Here is a 17,608-nt window from a genome sequence, read left to right as displayed (position 1 = left end):
AAATTAGTAATAAAAAAACAGTTCTAAGTTTCAAGAGTCACTTGACGGGGGTTGTGGAATTCATAACATTGATACTAAAATATTATTAGGAAAAAAATTATCACCTTTTAGCATATTTTTAATAGATAACTAAATAGGGTGATGAATGAAGTATTCTGTCAAAGAAAAAAATCAAGAAGTACATATAAAACAGAAGGTATCAACAACAGAAGAAGAAAGGGAACTCCTGCTTTCATTTGCTCCATCGTACCTGCCATGAACAGTAGTGGATTTGATAATATCTCCAGGTAGCACCACTGAGAGTTCAATGTCTTTATCTATCATGTTTTCTTTCTGTTCCATGATGCAAGCAGAGGAGTCTACAGTATCATCAACTGAAGAGGCATCAAGGTATTTGGTCTCAGCTGGAGGAAGTGGTGCCTTGGCTTTTGGTTTTCTCCTTAAATAAAAATAAAACACAGTAATTAAATATATCCATTTTATTTTTAAGTTTATTTATTTTGAGAGACAGAGAAAACAAGCAGGGGAGGGACAGAGAGGGAGGGAGAGGTAATCCCAAACAGGCTCCACACCATCAGCGCAGAGCCTGATGCGGGGCTGGAACTCACGAACCACAAGACCATGACCTGAGCCCAAATCAAGAGTCAAATGCTTACTGACTGAGCCACCCAGACAACCCTAAATATATCTATTTTAGTAACTTTCTAATATGATCTAATTTAACAAAAACACAAAATGTGTGTGTACATGTTTTTCACATGTAGAAGAAACAAGCACCAAAATGTTAACTGTTTATTAGACATGATGGAATTAAGGATTTTTCTTTGTCTTAAAAAAAAATGTTTATTGTTGGGCGCTGGGGGGTTCAGTTGGTTGAGTGTCCAACTTCAGCTCAGGTCACGATCTCCTGGTTTGTGGGTTCCGGTCCAGCATCGGGCTCTGTGCTGAGCCTGGAGCTCAGAGCCTGGAGCCTGCTTCAGATTCTGTGTCTCCCTCTCTCTGCTCCTTCCCTGCTCGCACTCTGTCTCTCTCTCTCTCTCAAAAATAAATAAACATTTTTAAAAAATTTAAAAAAAAGTTTACTGTTTATTTTTGAGAGACAGACAGAGAGAGAGAGACAGAGACAGGGAGAGGCAGAGAGACAGAACACAATCTGAAGCAGGGTCTAGGCTCCTAGCTGTCAGCAGAGAGCCCCATGCGGGGTTCAAACTCACAAACCTTGAGATCATGACCTGCACTGAAGTCTGACACTTAACTGACTGAGCTACCCAGGTGCTCCCTTTTATGCTTTTTTTTAATTGGTGCTCTCTTTTGTTTTCAACAACATGACTACATTAATTGGCAATAAAAAGAAACATGATAATAAATTCGATATTCACTTTCATTAAGTTCAATTAATGTATGTTTATTACAGTAAAGCAAAAGTGTAACATTTTCTTTGAGATAAAGTATAAAAATCCTTGCTGTCCCAGGATGGAGATCAGTATCTCATTCCTATACCTCATCACAGCTCTTACCTATGTGCCTTTCACTCTATTTATTTCCAACCTAGCGTGTTCTACCTCTCTATCCAGATAACTCCTACCTACTCTTCAAAGTCTAGCTGAAACCACCCTTTCCTAACCCCTCAAAGTACAGTCTCTCTCTATATAGCATATACAACAGATTCCATAAATGTGACATTTTTCCCATTTGCCCCCTTGGGTACCAGTTTAATCTCTCTGCCTACGTTTATAACTCTCTGGAGGAAAGAAGCATGCTATTTTACTCACTGCACTTAGCAATGAACAATGAACTGTGATTGGTTATTTGATAAAATACATTTCTGCCTCAGTGAAAAATTCTACAAATAATTACTCTAGCAAATATGTTTCAGTGTCACTAGGGCAACCTCTTATAACCTATTTATAACAGAAATAGGTAGCAGACATGCTGAAAACATTCACATGGGCCAATTCAATGATTTGATGGGTTGAAAAAGCATAAAAAGAAAGTAACTACAAATAATGACATACTTATTTTTAAGTACTACAAATTAAAACTTTTGAAAATGTGGTCTTTAATTGCTTTTGGAAGAATTACTACTGCTTTCCATTCAGAAAAATATAAATTTTAATTTCTCCCTCTCCCCATTTCCCACACAAAGTAAAAACCAAACAAGAGAAAGGGCTTCTTTATAAGTAAATATGTAACATCCAGCCATTTAGTATTTTCAAAATTTAAAGTCTCAGACACCCAACCACCTTTATGCATTTGACATCATGAAAAGCAGAAATTTCCTACACTGTACATTAATTTTCCAAAATAATAGGCATCCAATTTTTAAGAGTATAATTGTGGAGATATATTGTACCTGAGAAAATATTTCTTTTACAGTAGTGACAAGAATGAATTTTTAAAAGTGTTACAATATACATAACACATTTATAAAATCTATATAAGAAAAATTTTACCCAATTTCAAAACATTGTTAATATGCAGAATTGACTACTCATATGTGTTCAACCTACAACTGTCCTGTAAGAGACAATTATGTAGCTGATTCAGCTAAGCACTGGGGATGTAAAGATGATAGGGCCCAATTCCTACTCCTAAAGAGTTCAAACCCCAAAAGGACCAATTAATACACACAAAATCATGACAAAGTTTGATGACTACTCTCATGTAGGTATACAAATGATACAGCTGAAGCTCATGGGAAGAGAAACTTTCCTAGGAACTCAGAAGTGTTTTACAGATAGGAAACATAAGTTTAGGGGAATGCATAGAAACTACCAGGGTGGGGGTGGAGGGACATGAAGTAATTTACATTTCAGGCACAGGAAAGCAAATGGAACCATGAAAGAAACTGGTACTTTCACAGAATTGGATAGTTTGGTAAAAATCCACAGAAAAGTCAAAGGAGATGAGAAATCAGTAAATCAATTTTTAAATACTTTGATAAATAAGTGAATTCAGGGGATGCCTAGGTAGCTCAATTGGTTAAGTGTTGGACTTTTGATTGTAGCTCTGGTCATGATCTTAGTTAGGGTTCGTGGGATCAAGCCCCGCACTGGGCTCCATGCTGTTAGCAGATTCTCATTCATTCTCATTTTCTCTCTCTCTCTCTCAAAATAAATAAACTTAAAAGAAAAAAAGAATTCAGTAAACCAGCTCAGTATAACATGAACATGCTAAAGTCAATAGCCTATATAAACAAATGCAAAAGTAGTCAGAAAGTATAATGAAAAAAAAACTTTTATACCAGCAACAAAAACGAATCTTAAAAATTGTTATAATACATATAACAAGAATTTCGCAAAATCTGTATGAAAAAAATCTTAAACGCCAAATATTCAGTTTGGATCTCTCCCTTCAACTCCAGATTTGTAAATCTAACGCCTACTTGACATCTGGACTCAGATGACTAACTGGAATCTCCAACTTAATTTAACTTCCGATTCTTCTCTCCAGCTCCTCTAAACCAAATCTTTTTCTCTCCAAGTCTCCTTATCTCTGTAAATCATAATTCTCCCAATTGCTTGAGCCAAAAAATCCCCTCACACACATAGCTGCAATCCAATCCATCAACAATGTCTGCCACTTCTATATGATAGACCTGGATTCCATCAGCAACCCTGTTCACCCAACACCTCTGATCAAGTCGCTAGGTAGTCTCGGTGATCCCACCGTTGGCCCTTCACATTCTTTTCAACACAGCTGCTGGAGTGATCCTTTTAAGTTGTAAGATCACCACACTTCCTCTCATCCTCTCCAATGACTTCTGACTTCACCCAGAATAAGATCTAGAGTCCTATAATTTGTCCTTCCTTACCTCTGGTCTCTCTAATTTCCTCTTCCTGTCCTTATGGCACTCCAATACTGTGACTCTTGCCCTTTTCTGGAACACACCTAGAACAATCCTTTTTTTTTTTTTTTTTTTTTTTTTTTTAAACACCTGTAACAATCCTGACTCAAGATTCTCACAGGGTCTGCTTCTAACTTTTTAAGACAGTACCTCTATTTCTCTGCTTTATTTTTGCCATAGGGCTTATCAACAACTAACATATTATTTTTTCATGTCTCCTTCTATTAAAGAGTAATTACTCCCATGACAATAGGGACTAGTCTCCACTGCCTTGTGTCACACATATTTGCAAATACATAGTATCTCTGGAACAATGCCTGCCACATAGCAGGCACTCATATTTACTGAATGAATGAATTCAATGAATATTTCCCACAAAAGAGGAGGCCCCTATGCATATAACTGGGAAGGAAAACTTCTTACCACCAAGGAAGGGAATGGGTTTTTACATCTGAATAAACTGTGTTGGAGTTTTAGAAATTGATTATATTCTATTTTTGAGAAGATGAGTACTGGAAAATACACACTGGATTTATTAGCAAGAAATAACTGGGACACTTTGGGCTCTTAAAAGAGTTTCATTAGGAAGGCTGAAGAGAAGCCCAAGTGCCACAGGCAGTGAGGTAAAGAAGCGGAACCATTGGGTCTGCAGCGGACATGGCTTTCAAGAGTGGCAGGACAGAGGTCTGAGAGGCACCTCCTGTCGCTGCCATCATCCCCCCCAGCCCCTGATTTCATTAGGGATGAAAGGAGGCACCTTCTCATCTCCAGAAGAGGCCCATCCTGGTCTCTATTTGAATGCCCTCCTCATCCTCTCTACCTTTACACATATTATTTATCCCTCAAGATCCAGACTGAGTCATAATTCCCTGGACGTCTTTCTACTGCACACCACAATGAACTCTGACGAACAGTTTTAATGTTCTGTGTATGTGTGACTTTTATTTCCTAAAGTACTTTGAAGTCTGTGATGAAAACTCATTAAATTACTAAAGATAAGCCTACTTACAAAGAAAAAGGGAAAGCAGAACAAAGCACTAGTTGAAATATTATTTACATAGAACTTCTTTTAAGAACATCTTAGTGTTCCCTGTTATTCAAATAATAAAGCATTGGTCACCTCTGGTCCTGATAACTGGAAAGCATATTGGCAATCAGACCAAGATCTTGCCACAGCGAACTAGAAATCCAACTGGGATAATGCATTGTCTAGTTAAATAATGAATACAAAGCAAAAAAAAAAAAAAAGTGTCATAAAGTAGATGAGTAACATTCAAAATCCAGAGCAATGAGAGCATGATGAAACAAGCTCTGTGGGGGTGGGAAAGTTTACTTCAAAGAGAAGAGATATGTGACTCAGATCATGAAAGAAAAGTAGAATTTAGGTGGGCAGAACCTGCAGGATCATTATGTGTTGCTTCCCTATTGTGATTCATTTATATTAAATTCGGGAATGTGTCTATAAGTTAAAGTTTGCTTACTACACAATATAGTCTAGTGAGAAGAATACTGGGTAGAGGCCTGGATTTGGTCTAAATCCTAAGTAGTTTCAAGACTTTAACTTAGCCTTTTACTCACCAGCTAAATTTTAAAAATACCTTTTACCTACTTATATCTCTTCTAATATTCTCAATTTTTAAAAATTAATTGATTTATTTAGAGGGAGAAAGAGAGTAAGCACGAGTGGGAGAGGGGCAGAGAGAGAATCCCAAATGGGCTCTGTGCTGTCATCACAGAGCCCAACATGGACTCAATCTCACAAACTGTGAGATCATGACCAGAGCCAAAAGCAAGAGGGGAATGCTTAACCAACTGAGCCACCCAGGCACCCCCACCCTACAATGTTCTTAATTTTTTTTACTGAGATGCTCTGAAGCAGTAATAAAATTAAATGTTACCCAAAGCCAAAGGTATAGTGAAAATAATCAAAGTTTATGACCTAACCCAGGTATAGGTAATTCTGGTAATGCAAAAAAAAAAAATTAATACATCCATGTGTAATAACACTATAATTTATTGCTTAAGGATACTAGTTTTTGTTAATATTTAAAAATTACAGTAAATGTCATTGAAGTCCCCAACCCTTTTAAATTTATGTTAATGTTTGTTTATTTTTGAGAGTGCATGCGTGAACAGGGGAGGGACAGAGAGAGAATTCCAACCAGGCTCCACACTGACAGTCTGTCATGGGGCTCAAACCCACAAACCGTGAGATCGCGACCTCAGCCAAAATTAAGAGTTGGGAGTTGGAGGTTCAACTGATGGAGTCACCCAGGTGCCCCACCCCCATCCCTTTGAAATAGCAATGTTGGAGTCAGTTTTCCTACCCAGGGGATTTTTACATAAGCTCTTCTTCACCAGTCGCCTAATTTGACTGCCAGTTTCCACTCCTTAGAAACTGCTACCCATAACCAAAAACAACAGCAAATAGGGGGAGATGGAGGGAGACTTACACTGAAAAGATACGGAAAACTCCTCTAGGTTGGGACAAAAATTCATTAATCAAGCCTTAAAAATAACAAGACACAACATCACACATGAATATGGTAAATTGAGTAGTATTATTTACATCTATACTCTCATTTATAATACATTTACATATGAATGCTTGCTTCTGTTTGAGGCACAAAATTTCTTTTTCTCCCCCAGCTTGAGGTATAATTGGTATACAAAAAACTGCACATTATTAATGAATGCAATTTGCTAAGTTTGTACATATGCTTATACTCCCTCCCCAAAAAATATTGCTTTCTTCATTAAAATTACCTCAATATTATACTCCATTTTCATGATAAAATTAAGGTAAACTTTCACACATTTACCATAACATTTTAAAAATATCAAAATGCAATTTTAACACAGAATTCAATTGGTCTCCTGCTAATACTGATTGGTCTTTTTATCACTAGATTTACAAATCACTTCAAATCATGTGTCCATTGCAATCATTACTCCATCTCTGTCAATATTAATATCCTTAAAATCAATGAAAAGAAGGAATATAAGAACCTCAGCAAAACAACAGAAATCTACTCAAATACCTCTTGGTTTGAAAGAAAAAAGCTTTACATTATATATGAGATATACTTACATCCTTTTTAAAAAAAATTTTTTTTAATGTTTATATTTTTTTTTGAGACAGAGAGAGACAGAGCATGAGCAGGGGAGGGGCAGAGAGAGAGAGAGAGAGAGAGAGAGAGAGAGAGAGAAAGAGAGAGGAAGACACAGGATCCAAAGCAGGCTCCAGGCTCTGAGCTGTCTGCACAGAGCCTGAAGCGGGGCTCGAATTCTCCAACTGTGAGATCATGACCTGGGCCGAAGTCGGACGCTCAACAGACCGAGCCACCCAGGTGCCCTAATATAGTTACATCCTTAGTAAGTTACTCAAGTCCAATGCGATCTCATCTGTTTGCTATATTTATATAGTATTCCTATAGATTCACTCAGGAAAGTAAATATATATATAATCTATATATATATTCACTCACTATATAAAAATACAGCCTCAATATCAAAGACAAAAATATAAAAGTGGAATAAGAAGTCTTAAAACAATAGGCTTTTTATGTATTACATCCTAATGCCAAAAAGAAATCAAACAGCCAACCTGTCTCCGTATAGCGGGCTACCAAAAATAAGATGCATAGTGGTAAGTGTCAGGGAGGCAGCCCTTCCAAATAACTGGCAATGTTCAGTGGTCCCTAAACTACACATTTCAGCCAGAAAGTGCAGACCGATTCCTCAAAGCAATTTCTTAGTGTTTCTCTTTAGGTTTAATATGAGAAGACTGTATTAAACAGAAATCTGTCCTAATGGTAGGCATAACATTGTGCTACATGCTTGAGGGAATGCAATTAAGAACAACAAAAGGTCTCTTTTCTTGATGAGCCTTATATGAAATTAGAGTGAGCGGGGCAAAGCGGCTTTAAAAGATAAGCACTAATGAGAGGCAACAAAGGGAGACCCCCAAAAATCACATGATTCTTAACAGACATTTCTCTTGTCAAGGTCACCAATCACCTATGTGTGTCCAAATCTCATGGAAGATTACCTGAGTCATCTCAGTTACATTTGAGTGAGTTTCTAAATTCCAATAAGGACACATTTCACAGCTGTGCAGCAGCTGTGCTGGGAATCCTTTTCCCTCAGCTTCTCTGTGTGACAATACAATTTACTATGTTCTTCTTCCTTCACTGTCACTCCTCAGTCTCTATCCTCATCTCCCTGTCCCAGGCTCCTTCCCTGCCCTTTTCTCTTTCTACAACTCTCCCTTCCAGGTGATTTCATCAAACTCCAAGGCTTTAACTACAAGTAGAGGACTCTCAAACTTACTTCCCCAACCCTGACTTGTTTCTTGAGCTCTGATTAAATGCTCAGTAATTGCATGGTCATCTCCATTTGGATGTCCAATAGGTATCTCATAACCCATACTCTTGATTCTCTTTTCCATCCCAATTCACATCCAACACCCTCCCAACCCATCCTGGTATTCCCCATGTCTGCAAATGGCACCACACTAAACACCCCATTAACTCAAGAAAAACTCTTAGGCATCTCTTGATTCCTCTCTGTCACTATCTCCTATTTCCAAGCTATTATCATCAGCTACTTGTCATCAGCTTCTCTGTTATCACCCTGGTAATTAAAGCATCATCTCTTGGGGCACCTGCGTGGCTCAGACGGTTAAGCGTCCAACTTCCATTCGGGTCATGGTCTCGTGGTTTGTGAATTCAAGCCCCGCATTGGGCTCTGTGCTGACAGCTCAGAGCCTGGAGCCTGCTTTGGATTCTCCCTCTCTCTCTGCCCTTCCCCTGCTCACACTCTGTCTCTCTCTCTCTCTCTCAAAAATAAATAAACATTAAAAATTAAAAAAAAAAAAATCATCATCCCTTGTTTAGACTGTTCCAATAGCCTCCTGACTGATCTCTTCTGTTTTTCCTCTTGTGCCTTAAAATCTATTCTCTTCAGCAGTCAGGAGTGATCTTTTAAATATGTAAATCTGATCACTTTGTATCTATGAGCTCTCACTGGCCTCCCAATGCACTAAGAATAAAACTCAAATCCCTGTCTTTGGTGTACAAGGCCCTAGATGAGCCAACCTGGTGGCTGTCAATGTGTGATTTCACAGTAGCAGCTTCTAGGACCTTGTTATAAATGTACATTTTGGGGGCACCTGGATGGCTAAGTAAGTTAAGTGTCTGGCTCTTGATTTTGGCTCAGGTCCTGATCTCATGGTTGGTGAGATAGAACTCTGTGTCAGGCTCCACGCTGACAGTGTGGAATCTGCTTTGGATTCTCTCTCTCTCTCTGCCCCTCCCCTACTCATGTTCTCTCTTTCAAAATAAATAAATAAACTTAAAACAAAAAAGAAATGCATGTTTTCAGGGCCTACGGGGGACTTACCTAACTAGAAACACTGGAGGTAGAGCCCTACAATTTGCATTTGACAACTCCTAAGTGATTGTGATGCATGCTAAAGTCCAAGCAAGCACTGACTTAGCCTCTGCAAACCTCTGAGCTCCCCTCCGGTGACTGTTTCAGCTCCCTGTGTAATTCACACTGGCATCCTTTACCTCCTCAAATAGACCAAACCCTTTCACTTCTACCCAAAGTGCTTTTAACCATAGAACTTCAAGTTGCCTGCTCCGTGAGCTCATTCAGACTGCAGATCAACTATTTCCTCCTGATAGAGGTATTCTGTCACCACTCAAAAGAGGTGCAAAAGCCAATCCATACCCATCCATCTCCCCCTACTCTTCACACAACTCCATTTTGTCCTCATCACATTTATCACTATCTGATATAACCCTGTTCATTCATGTATTCACTTATTATTTGATGGCAGCCTCTGGAATGAAAATTCTACGAGAACTGGGACCTGGTCTGTGTCATTCTCTGCTACCACCTCTAGAATGTTAAGTGTGACAAGACAGGGTAGGGTGGTCTATAAGTGTTTGCTGATTTAATCGAGGGAAGAAAGGATGGAAGGTTTTATCAATTCCATGAATTCATAGGAGAATAAGAGTTTGGTGGGTTGCTAAGAATCAATTATTTTGTGACCAGTCACAAATATAAGAATTTCAAAGAGACTAACATAGATAAAAGTACTCAATCCTCAAAAAAATTTTAAATCTTCTATTGTGGGGGCAGGGGGAGGGCAGAATTAAGGATTAAGTTGGAACAGACTGAATTCTAGAGTAGAAAGAAATCTTCATTTTGCCCAGATGTTCAGTAACTTGCTGAGGGTCAGAACTCAGATGTCCTAGCTATAGCTTCCTTTGACCAGTGAGGACCATGATTAATATGAGAAAAGAATAACTTAATTTCATCTTTAAGAATGGAACTCCTCTCTCAGGTACATCTGGAATAATGTACCAAATAAAGAGGCAAGGGTATTCTTCATATCAAAGTAAGCACTTATTAAATGCTAATGCCTTCAAGTCCCCAAAATGATTCCAACAGGACACAATGGAAAAATAAAATAGCTTCATCCTAGTTTATTACCATATCATCAACAACAGATAACACTGGAGTGCTGACTCTGTGTTGGAAATTCCCCTAGGTGTTTTACATCTGCTAACTCTTCACAGCACTGTATAAGTGTGCCCATCTTCATGTTCCAGATGAAGAGAACTGATGCACAGTGTTTAAGGAACTTAGCTATCAGTGCTAGAGTGGAGATTTAAACCCAAGTTGTTGAATTCTAACGCCAGTGCTCTGAGCTACTTACTATATCACTGCTTTGGGAGCTGAAACAGTCCTACAAAATAACAGCAACAAAAAATGAATGAGCAAAAAGCCATGTAGTAGAGGAGAAAAAAGTAAGCAGCTATTGAATATTTACTGCTAAGCACTGTGCAAGAACCCTTTTTCTACACTTAATCTCACGAGGCAGGTGTCACTGCCATATAACTGGGTTTTACAGAGGTTAAGAAACTTGTTCCAAAGCACACAGAACCTGGTACCAAACCCTCTAGATAACCTCAACAAGGGCCATCTAAACAATCCCTGATATTTAAATAGGATTGCAGATGTTAGATGTGCAAATGCCCACTCACACCTACAGAGGCTGCTACTTCCTCTGGTGGAGTTGTGGAAACAAAGTACTAGGACTCAAAAAGCACAATGGCTGCCTGTGTCACCTTAAGTTAATCATTTCTCTAGTCCCCCATTCCTTCACTTACAAAATACAAGTATCGAAACAGATGATCTCAGGTCCCTTTCCACATCTAACATACAGAGATTTGTGCATAATAATGTTGTTTAGAGACTGAGAATGGCAGCCTTGGATATCTTCGAACTGGGGCAGGGCACAGTGTCTGAGCTAACTTACAAATACCATTTGGCGGAAAGAGTGGCATGGACAGGACCCCCTCTCCCAGGGAGCTCTTCCTATCCTGAGAACATGCTGGTCCTGGTCAGGAAAGGGTCTCTCTCTTCTGAGCTCACAGGAAATGGTTCCATTTCCAAGTGCCTTTCTCTGTCTTGGCATACACACTAGGAAAAAATGATGAACAGAGTGACAAACTCAAAAAACAGTTTGAAAAGTTTCTGGTTTCAGTCTCCCACACTCAATACTTTCACATTTCAAAACTTGGAATACAAGGTTCCTATCAGAAGCCATTCATCACTTCAGGGATTTTTGCACCCATTGCACCTCCACTCAAATCTGATCAACAATCCAAACTACGTTAACTATATCCTGGGTTTCCATCATCTTTGATATCTTTCCTTCTTCCCAGAACACGCACACGAAATGCACCGATTATCTTAATTTCCACTTTCCTGTTCCTTCCAAGTATCATTTTATCTCCCTCCTTCCTTTTGCAGCCAAACTTCCAGAACTCTGCTGCCCAATGGGGTAGCCATGTGGCTACTGAGCACTTGAAACGTGACTAGTGTGACTGAGGGATTATACTTTTAGTGAACTTAAATTTTAAAACTGATACTTGATTCAATTGTTGGCAAACATTCAAGTATATTTGGAACAATTCAGGTATGTGGATCTATTTTTGAACTATAAATTTTATGACAACTAAATACAGACCATGTCCTTCTAATGAAAATAAACCGTCTGAATGGAGATGTGCTATAAGTGTAAAATACACACTGTATTTTATTGATTAGTACAATAGTTAATATAAATATATTTATATTTGATTACATATGAAATAATATTTTTACATACTATGTTAAATGAAATGTATTTCTGAGAGACAGCCTCCAAGATGGCCCCCATGACCCTGCCTCCATGTGTAATCCCCTCTCATTGAATGTGGATTTGGATTTAGTGACTCATGTTCAGTGAATAGAATGTAGCAAAGAATGTCACTTCTGAGATTGGGTTACCAGAACACTGTAGCGTCAGTTTTAGGCACTCTCACTGGCTCTAAGGGAAGCCTGTTGCCAGGCTGTCAGTTTCCCTGTGTTTCTCTGGCCAACAGGTAAGGAGGACTTGAGCCCTGCCAAAAGCCATGAGTTTGAGCTTGAAAGTGGATGCCACCTCGGCTGAGACTTAAGCCCCAGCTGACATCTTGACTGTAGCCTCACCTCCCTAATCAATCTAGAGAAGTATGGTTCTGCACAAACCCCATGCCTCCGCTCCAGCAGCAGGTGAACTGACATACACACTACACTTGAAAGCACCCACTGCTCATGCCATCACCTGCACGAAGAGAACATTCTCTTCGCCAACAACCAGTGAAAATCTTCTCTTTGGGTGCCGTTTTTTAAGAACCTTTCTTGTTTTACACATGGAAGTCATTCTACTTTAAAATCTTCTAGATTTATAGATTTATATAAATTTATACATAAATACAATTTATGTATTTATAAATTTATATGCATATAAATTTATATTGTAAATACAATGTATTGTAAATTTATATATATAAATTTATGGATTTATATCTATAGTAGGATGCTTGTATAGATCCTTTTGTTCACTAAGTATCTATGATGAGTCATCACATCCAACATACTATGCAGATGAAGTGGGGTAAGTCCAGAGAGGTTTTCCCTTCTAGCACTGTTAGTGGTATGGTAGAAAGAGTTAAAAGAAACCCAAATAAGGAATTACAGTGTAGAAATAAAGTACCCCAGGCTGCCTTGTGTCTTAAAGCACAGTTCTCAATGCACTCCACCTTATCTGCCAGAAAACTTTTTGAAGCAGAAATCATGAATATATTTTTTTTTATATTTTTGATTAATACATCACCTTTTTCAGAGTATGCTCAATCATTTCTTAAGGAGTGAACTATTCAACTACAGTTTTCATTTGGTTTATCCATTTTTTATTATATCCCTCTCAAGTCTTCCTTTTTTATTACTTTTAGGAACTTAGCAATTGTGTAAAGTGAAGACAAGGACATAATAGAATCTCTTTGTAACAAAGGTCTTCCAGGATAAATCAGCATGAGTAAATGAAGCTTTTGTTGTGATTTAGTTGTCATAAACCCAAAAAAGCACAGATGCTCTCTTCTGTTTTAACCACATATCCATTCCAAAAGCAGAAATGAAATTTCCAAAAGTTAATTCTGGTGAGGAACAGTTTAATATCCACTATGGTAGCCAGCTAATGAGATGCTAAACAACATAATTTACACTCCCTACTCCCACCTGACTTCTCAGCAGGTAATTTCTGAGAAATTTCTTCAACATTTAGTTATATCCGATAACATTCTCAATACCGAAAGCCTGATTTGTAATCTTCATTTGTTTATATATCTAAAATAGCTAAAAACCACACATTATATCACATTTTATAAAAGTCAATAGGACAATAATTTACTCCTGAGTGTTTCTAAGACAAACTCTTATTTTCACACACACACACACACACACACACACACACACACACACGCACACATACACACATGCAATGCTTAAGATAGTTAACTGCATAATTTGGTTTTCACCTTTTTTTGGTTGGGAGGCTATCAGTGGTGTGGCAGGGGGAAAACAAAAATATCTAGCTCATAGATACATAATCTCCCTGTGACAACATTAAGATATTACATGTAGAAAAGCACAAGGTGATATAAAAGAAGTACACATTTGCAATTAAAAAGGAAAAAAAAATCTACATATAAATCCTGAAAAGGTACTGAAAGAGTTCAAGATTTTGAAATAAGTCAGAAATCTTGGTTTGTGCTTAGGGCTGCACTTATTAGCAGGTCACTAATCTCTCTGGAACAATTTCTTCAATCACAAAATTGGATAATCTATCCCACCTCACAGGGTTGCTGAGAGAGTTAAATGGGTAATGCATATTCATTGTCTAGCCCAGTGGTTCTCCAACTTGGCTATACAATGGACTCACCTGAGGAGTTTTAGAAAATGCTGAGGCCTACGTCTCACTTTCGGAAATTGATTTAATTGGCTTGTGGGGATTTTTTAAACCTCCCCAAGTTGATTCTAAAGTGCAGCCAAGTTTGAGATCCACCAGTCTAGGATAATGCATGGCCTATAATAGGTATTGAGTTAACGATATACCTTCATAAGAACTTTGTAAATGCTGAAACACTGCCTGAAGGTTGCTACTTAGGTCAAGAAGGTCTCAGAATCACTTAATACGACAAATCTTAGAAGGTAGCCCAAAAGTTTTATAATAACTTTCAAATCTAAATATCCAAAATATTTTTGCCTCCTAATTCCTTATAAGAGGAAGGAAAACATAAATCTCCCTTGATATTTTCACTGAGGTATAATTTAATACAAAAAAATGTTCAGATATAAGTGAATATTTTGATTCATGTATACACACTCCAAGAACCAACCCACAAAGACAGAGTACAAAAATGTATCTATAACAGGGGCTTGGGTGGCTCAGTCCATTTAAGCTTCAGACTCTTGATTTCAGCTCAGGTCATGATCTCACAGTTTGTGAGTTTGAGCCCCACGTCGGGCTCTGTGTGATGCCAGGGCACATGCACATACTCTCTCTCTCTCTCAAAAATAAGTAAATAGACATTTTTTAAAAAATGTATCTATAAATTAAAAATTAAATATTTAATTTCTCATCTGTTCCATAATTGTCACTGCAATTTCAGTTTGTCTCTGGGCTGTCCCCAACATCTTATGGAGATGTTTATCTTAAGCAGTTAGGAAAGTCAAACAAGAGGTAGGATAAGGAAAGTCTCCAGTAGAAATGTGCATATCAAAGGAGGAGATAAAAAAAAAAAATTCATCAAAACAAATGAGCAAAGTTGAAAAAACAGACCTGAAAGCAATATAAAGAATGAGTCACAAGACAGTCAACAACATTTATTGGGCACCCACTGTGTGCTCAGTGCTATAGAAAGAAACTGGGTAGATTAAAGAAATACCATGAGGTCCTCAGATAGCAGTAATGTAAAAATGAAGTGAGTCCAACTAAACACTCAAAGATATCCTAAAAGGATCTTACAAAAAAAAAAAAAAAAAAAAAACCCAAAAAACAAAAAAACCTTACATTAACTGAATGCCTATCTAGCTCCAGGAACTAAATTCATTCAGTAAATAATTTCTCTCAAAAACTAACTGAAACTCCAAAACCATGACCCAGTGCTCACTTGCTGCTCCATTTACTCTGTATATAGTCTTCTGTCTGGTGAGTAATAAATGTCAGGATCAACTGGGCTCAGCATCATCTACTGAAAGCTTCCTTTGAACTTTGAAAGTGATGCCTGGCAGGCAATGTATATGGGACAGTCAATGCAGTTTATGAAAATTAGTCTAAACAGTAATAAAACTGTGATTGATACTACAATCTAAAAATTCAAAAATGAGTAACATAAACATGGATAGAGTGAACTATGCAAAACTTTTCAGACTTCCTTTTTCTTTGCCAGATAAAAATTAAGTACAAAAAGTCCTGTATAACTCCACTTTTTCAAAAGAGGTTACATACTTACTGAAAAGTAAAGAAAGAGTTACTGATCAAATTTAAGGTAAAAAGTATTTTTTAAAATTTATTTTGAGAGAGTATGTGTACACTCATGCACTATTGGGGGAGGGACAGAGAGAGAGAGAGAGAGAGAGAGAGGGAGAGGGAGAGAGAGAGGGAGAGAGGGAGGGAGAGAGAGGGAGGGAGAGAGAGAGAGGGAGGGAGAGAGAGGGAGGGAGGGAGGGAGAGAGAGAGGCAGGAAATCCCAAGCAGGCTCCATGCTGTCAGTGCAGAGACTGATGGGGGGCTCCCCTCGATCTCACAAACCATGAGATCATGACCTGAGATGAAATCAAGAGTCAGAAGCTTAACTGACTGAGCCATCCAGGCACCCCAAGGCAAGAATTTACCCACAAATTGTTTCATCTTATTATGAGCTCTGAGACAAGAAAATTATAAAGAAAGAAATGTTCACCCCTAAAAGGAAGTTAAAAAGTTCTTAGTTGCAAGGCACCTACTGGCTCAGTCAGTTAAGGGCTTGACTTCAACTCAGGTCATGATCTCCTGGTTCGTGAGTTCGAGCCCCATGTGGGGCTCTCTACTGACAGCTCAGAGCCTAGAGCCTGCTTTAGATTCTGTTTCCCTCTCTCTCTCTGCCCCTTCCCCACTCACACTGTGTCTCTCTCTCAAAAAAAATAAACATTGAAAAAACGTTCTTAGTTGCAATCAAAATTGCCCTTAAGTAGGTAAATGGACAAATGAAACATGGTATATCTGAAATTTTACTCATCGCTAAAATGAAATGAAGTATCAAGTCATGAAAGACCCTTAAATGCATATTCTAAGTGCAAGAAATCAGTTTGAAAAGGCTACATTGCATGATTGTACATTGTAGGATTCCAACTATATGACATTCTGGCAAAATTGTGGAGATAATAAAAAGATCAGGTGTTGTCAGGGATTGTGGGGTGGAGTGAAGGGAGAGGAACAGGTGAAGCACAGAGGATTTTTGGAGCAGTGAAAACACTCTATACAATACTATAATGATGCACACATGTCCTTGTATATTTGTCCAAACCTGTAGGATGTACAACATCAAGAGCGGTCCCCAGTATAAATTATGGATTTGGGGTGACTATGATGTCTCAATGTAGGTTCCTCAGTTGTGACAAATGCACCACTCTGGTGACGTATATTAATGGGGGAGGCTATGCATGTGCGGGGACAGGGTATACATAAAAACCTATGTACCTTCTATTCAATTTTTCTCTGAACCTAAAACTGCTATAAAAAGAATTAAGTCCTGGGGCACCTATGTGGCTCAGTTGGTTGAGCATCTGACTCTTGATTTTGGCTCAGGTCATGATCCCAGGGTCATGGGATCAAGCCCCACACCAGGCTTGATGCTGAGCGTGGAGCCAGCTTCATATTCTCTTATCTCTCCCCCATTGTCCCTCTCCCCTGCTTGCACTCTAGAAAAAACTAACAATAAAAAAAAATTAAGTCTTTTTAAAAAAGCTCTTAGTTGGAATACTTTTCCAGTTTTCAAAAGCATGCTATGTAAGGAACTAAAAAACCTTAAATGTGGACATTATAATAATTAAAATATCTATACCTATGTACATTACTTAGTGGGCATGTAGATGTTAGCCAAGCAAGCACACTAATAATAAATTAACCAATTATAAAATGAAAATAAAAGTTGCCTTCAAGTCACAATTTCAATAACCGTTTCTCAAATACAAGCATAACTCAGAGATATTGCGGGTTCAGTTCCAGACCATGGCAATAAAGCAAATTTTGCAATAGTGAGTCAAATTAATTTTTTTTACTTCCCAGTATATATAAAATTTATATTTAAACTATATGGTAGTCTATTAAGTATGCAATAAATA

At 38.0% G+C, this 17,608-nt stretch overlaps 1 protein-coding gene across 8 annotated transcripts in view; it reads right to left on the bottom strand.

Moving 5' to 3' along the window:
• The window catches only part of COBLL1 (cordon-bleu WH2 repeat protein like 1), a 168,649-nt gene that overhangs the window by 64,792 nt on the left and 86,249 nt on the right, over positions 1–17,608 (bottom strand). For 7 of the 8 annotated variants that reach the window (XM_049615570.1, XM_049615572.1, XM_049615567.1 and 4 more), the window contains one exon: positions 251–439. In XM_049615570.1, coding sequence (XP_049471527.1) covers positions 251–439 — 189 coding nt within the window. Of the gene's footprint in view, positions 1–250; positions 440–17,608 lie in introns of those variants that run through there. The other variant, XM_049615573.1, reaches the window with a different exon arrangement.

The sequence above is a fragment of the Panthera uncia genome, assembly GCF_023721935.1.
Source record: "Panthera uncia isolate 11264 chromosome C1 unlocalized genomic scaffold, Puncia_PCG_1.0 HiC_scaffold_3, whole genome shotgun sequence".
Lineage (NCBI taxonomy): Eukaryota > Metazoa > Chordata > Mammalia > Carnivora > Felidae > Panthera > Panthera uncia.
Note: the sequence above shows the minus strand (reverse complement) of the source record. Positions and strands in the feature narration are given on the sequence as shown.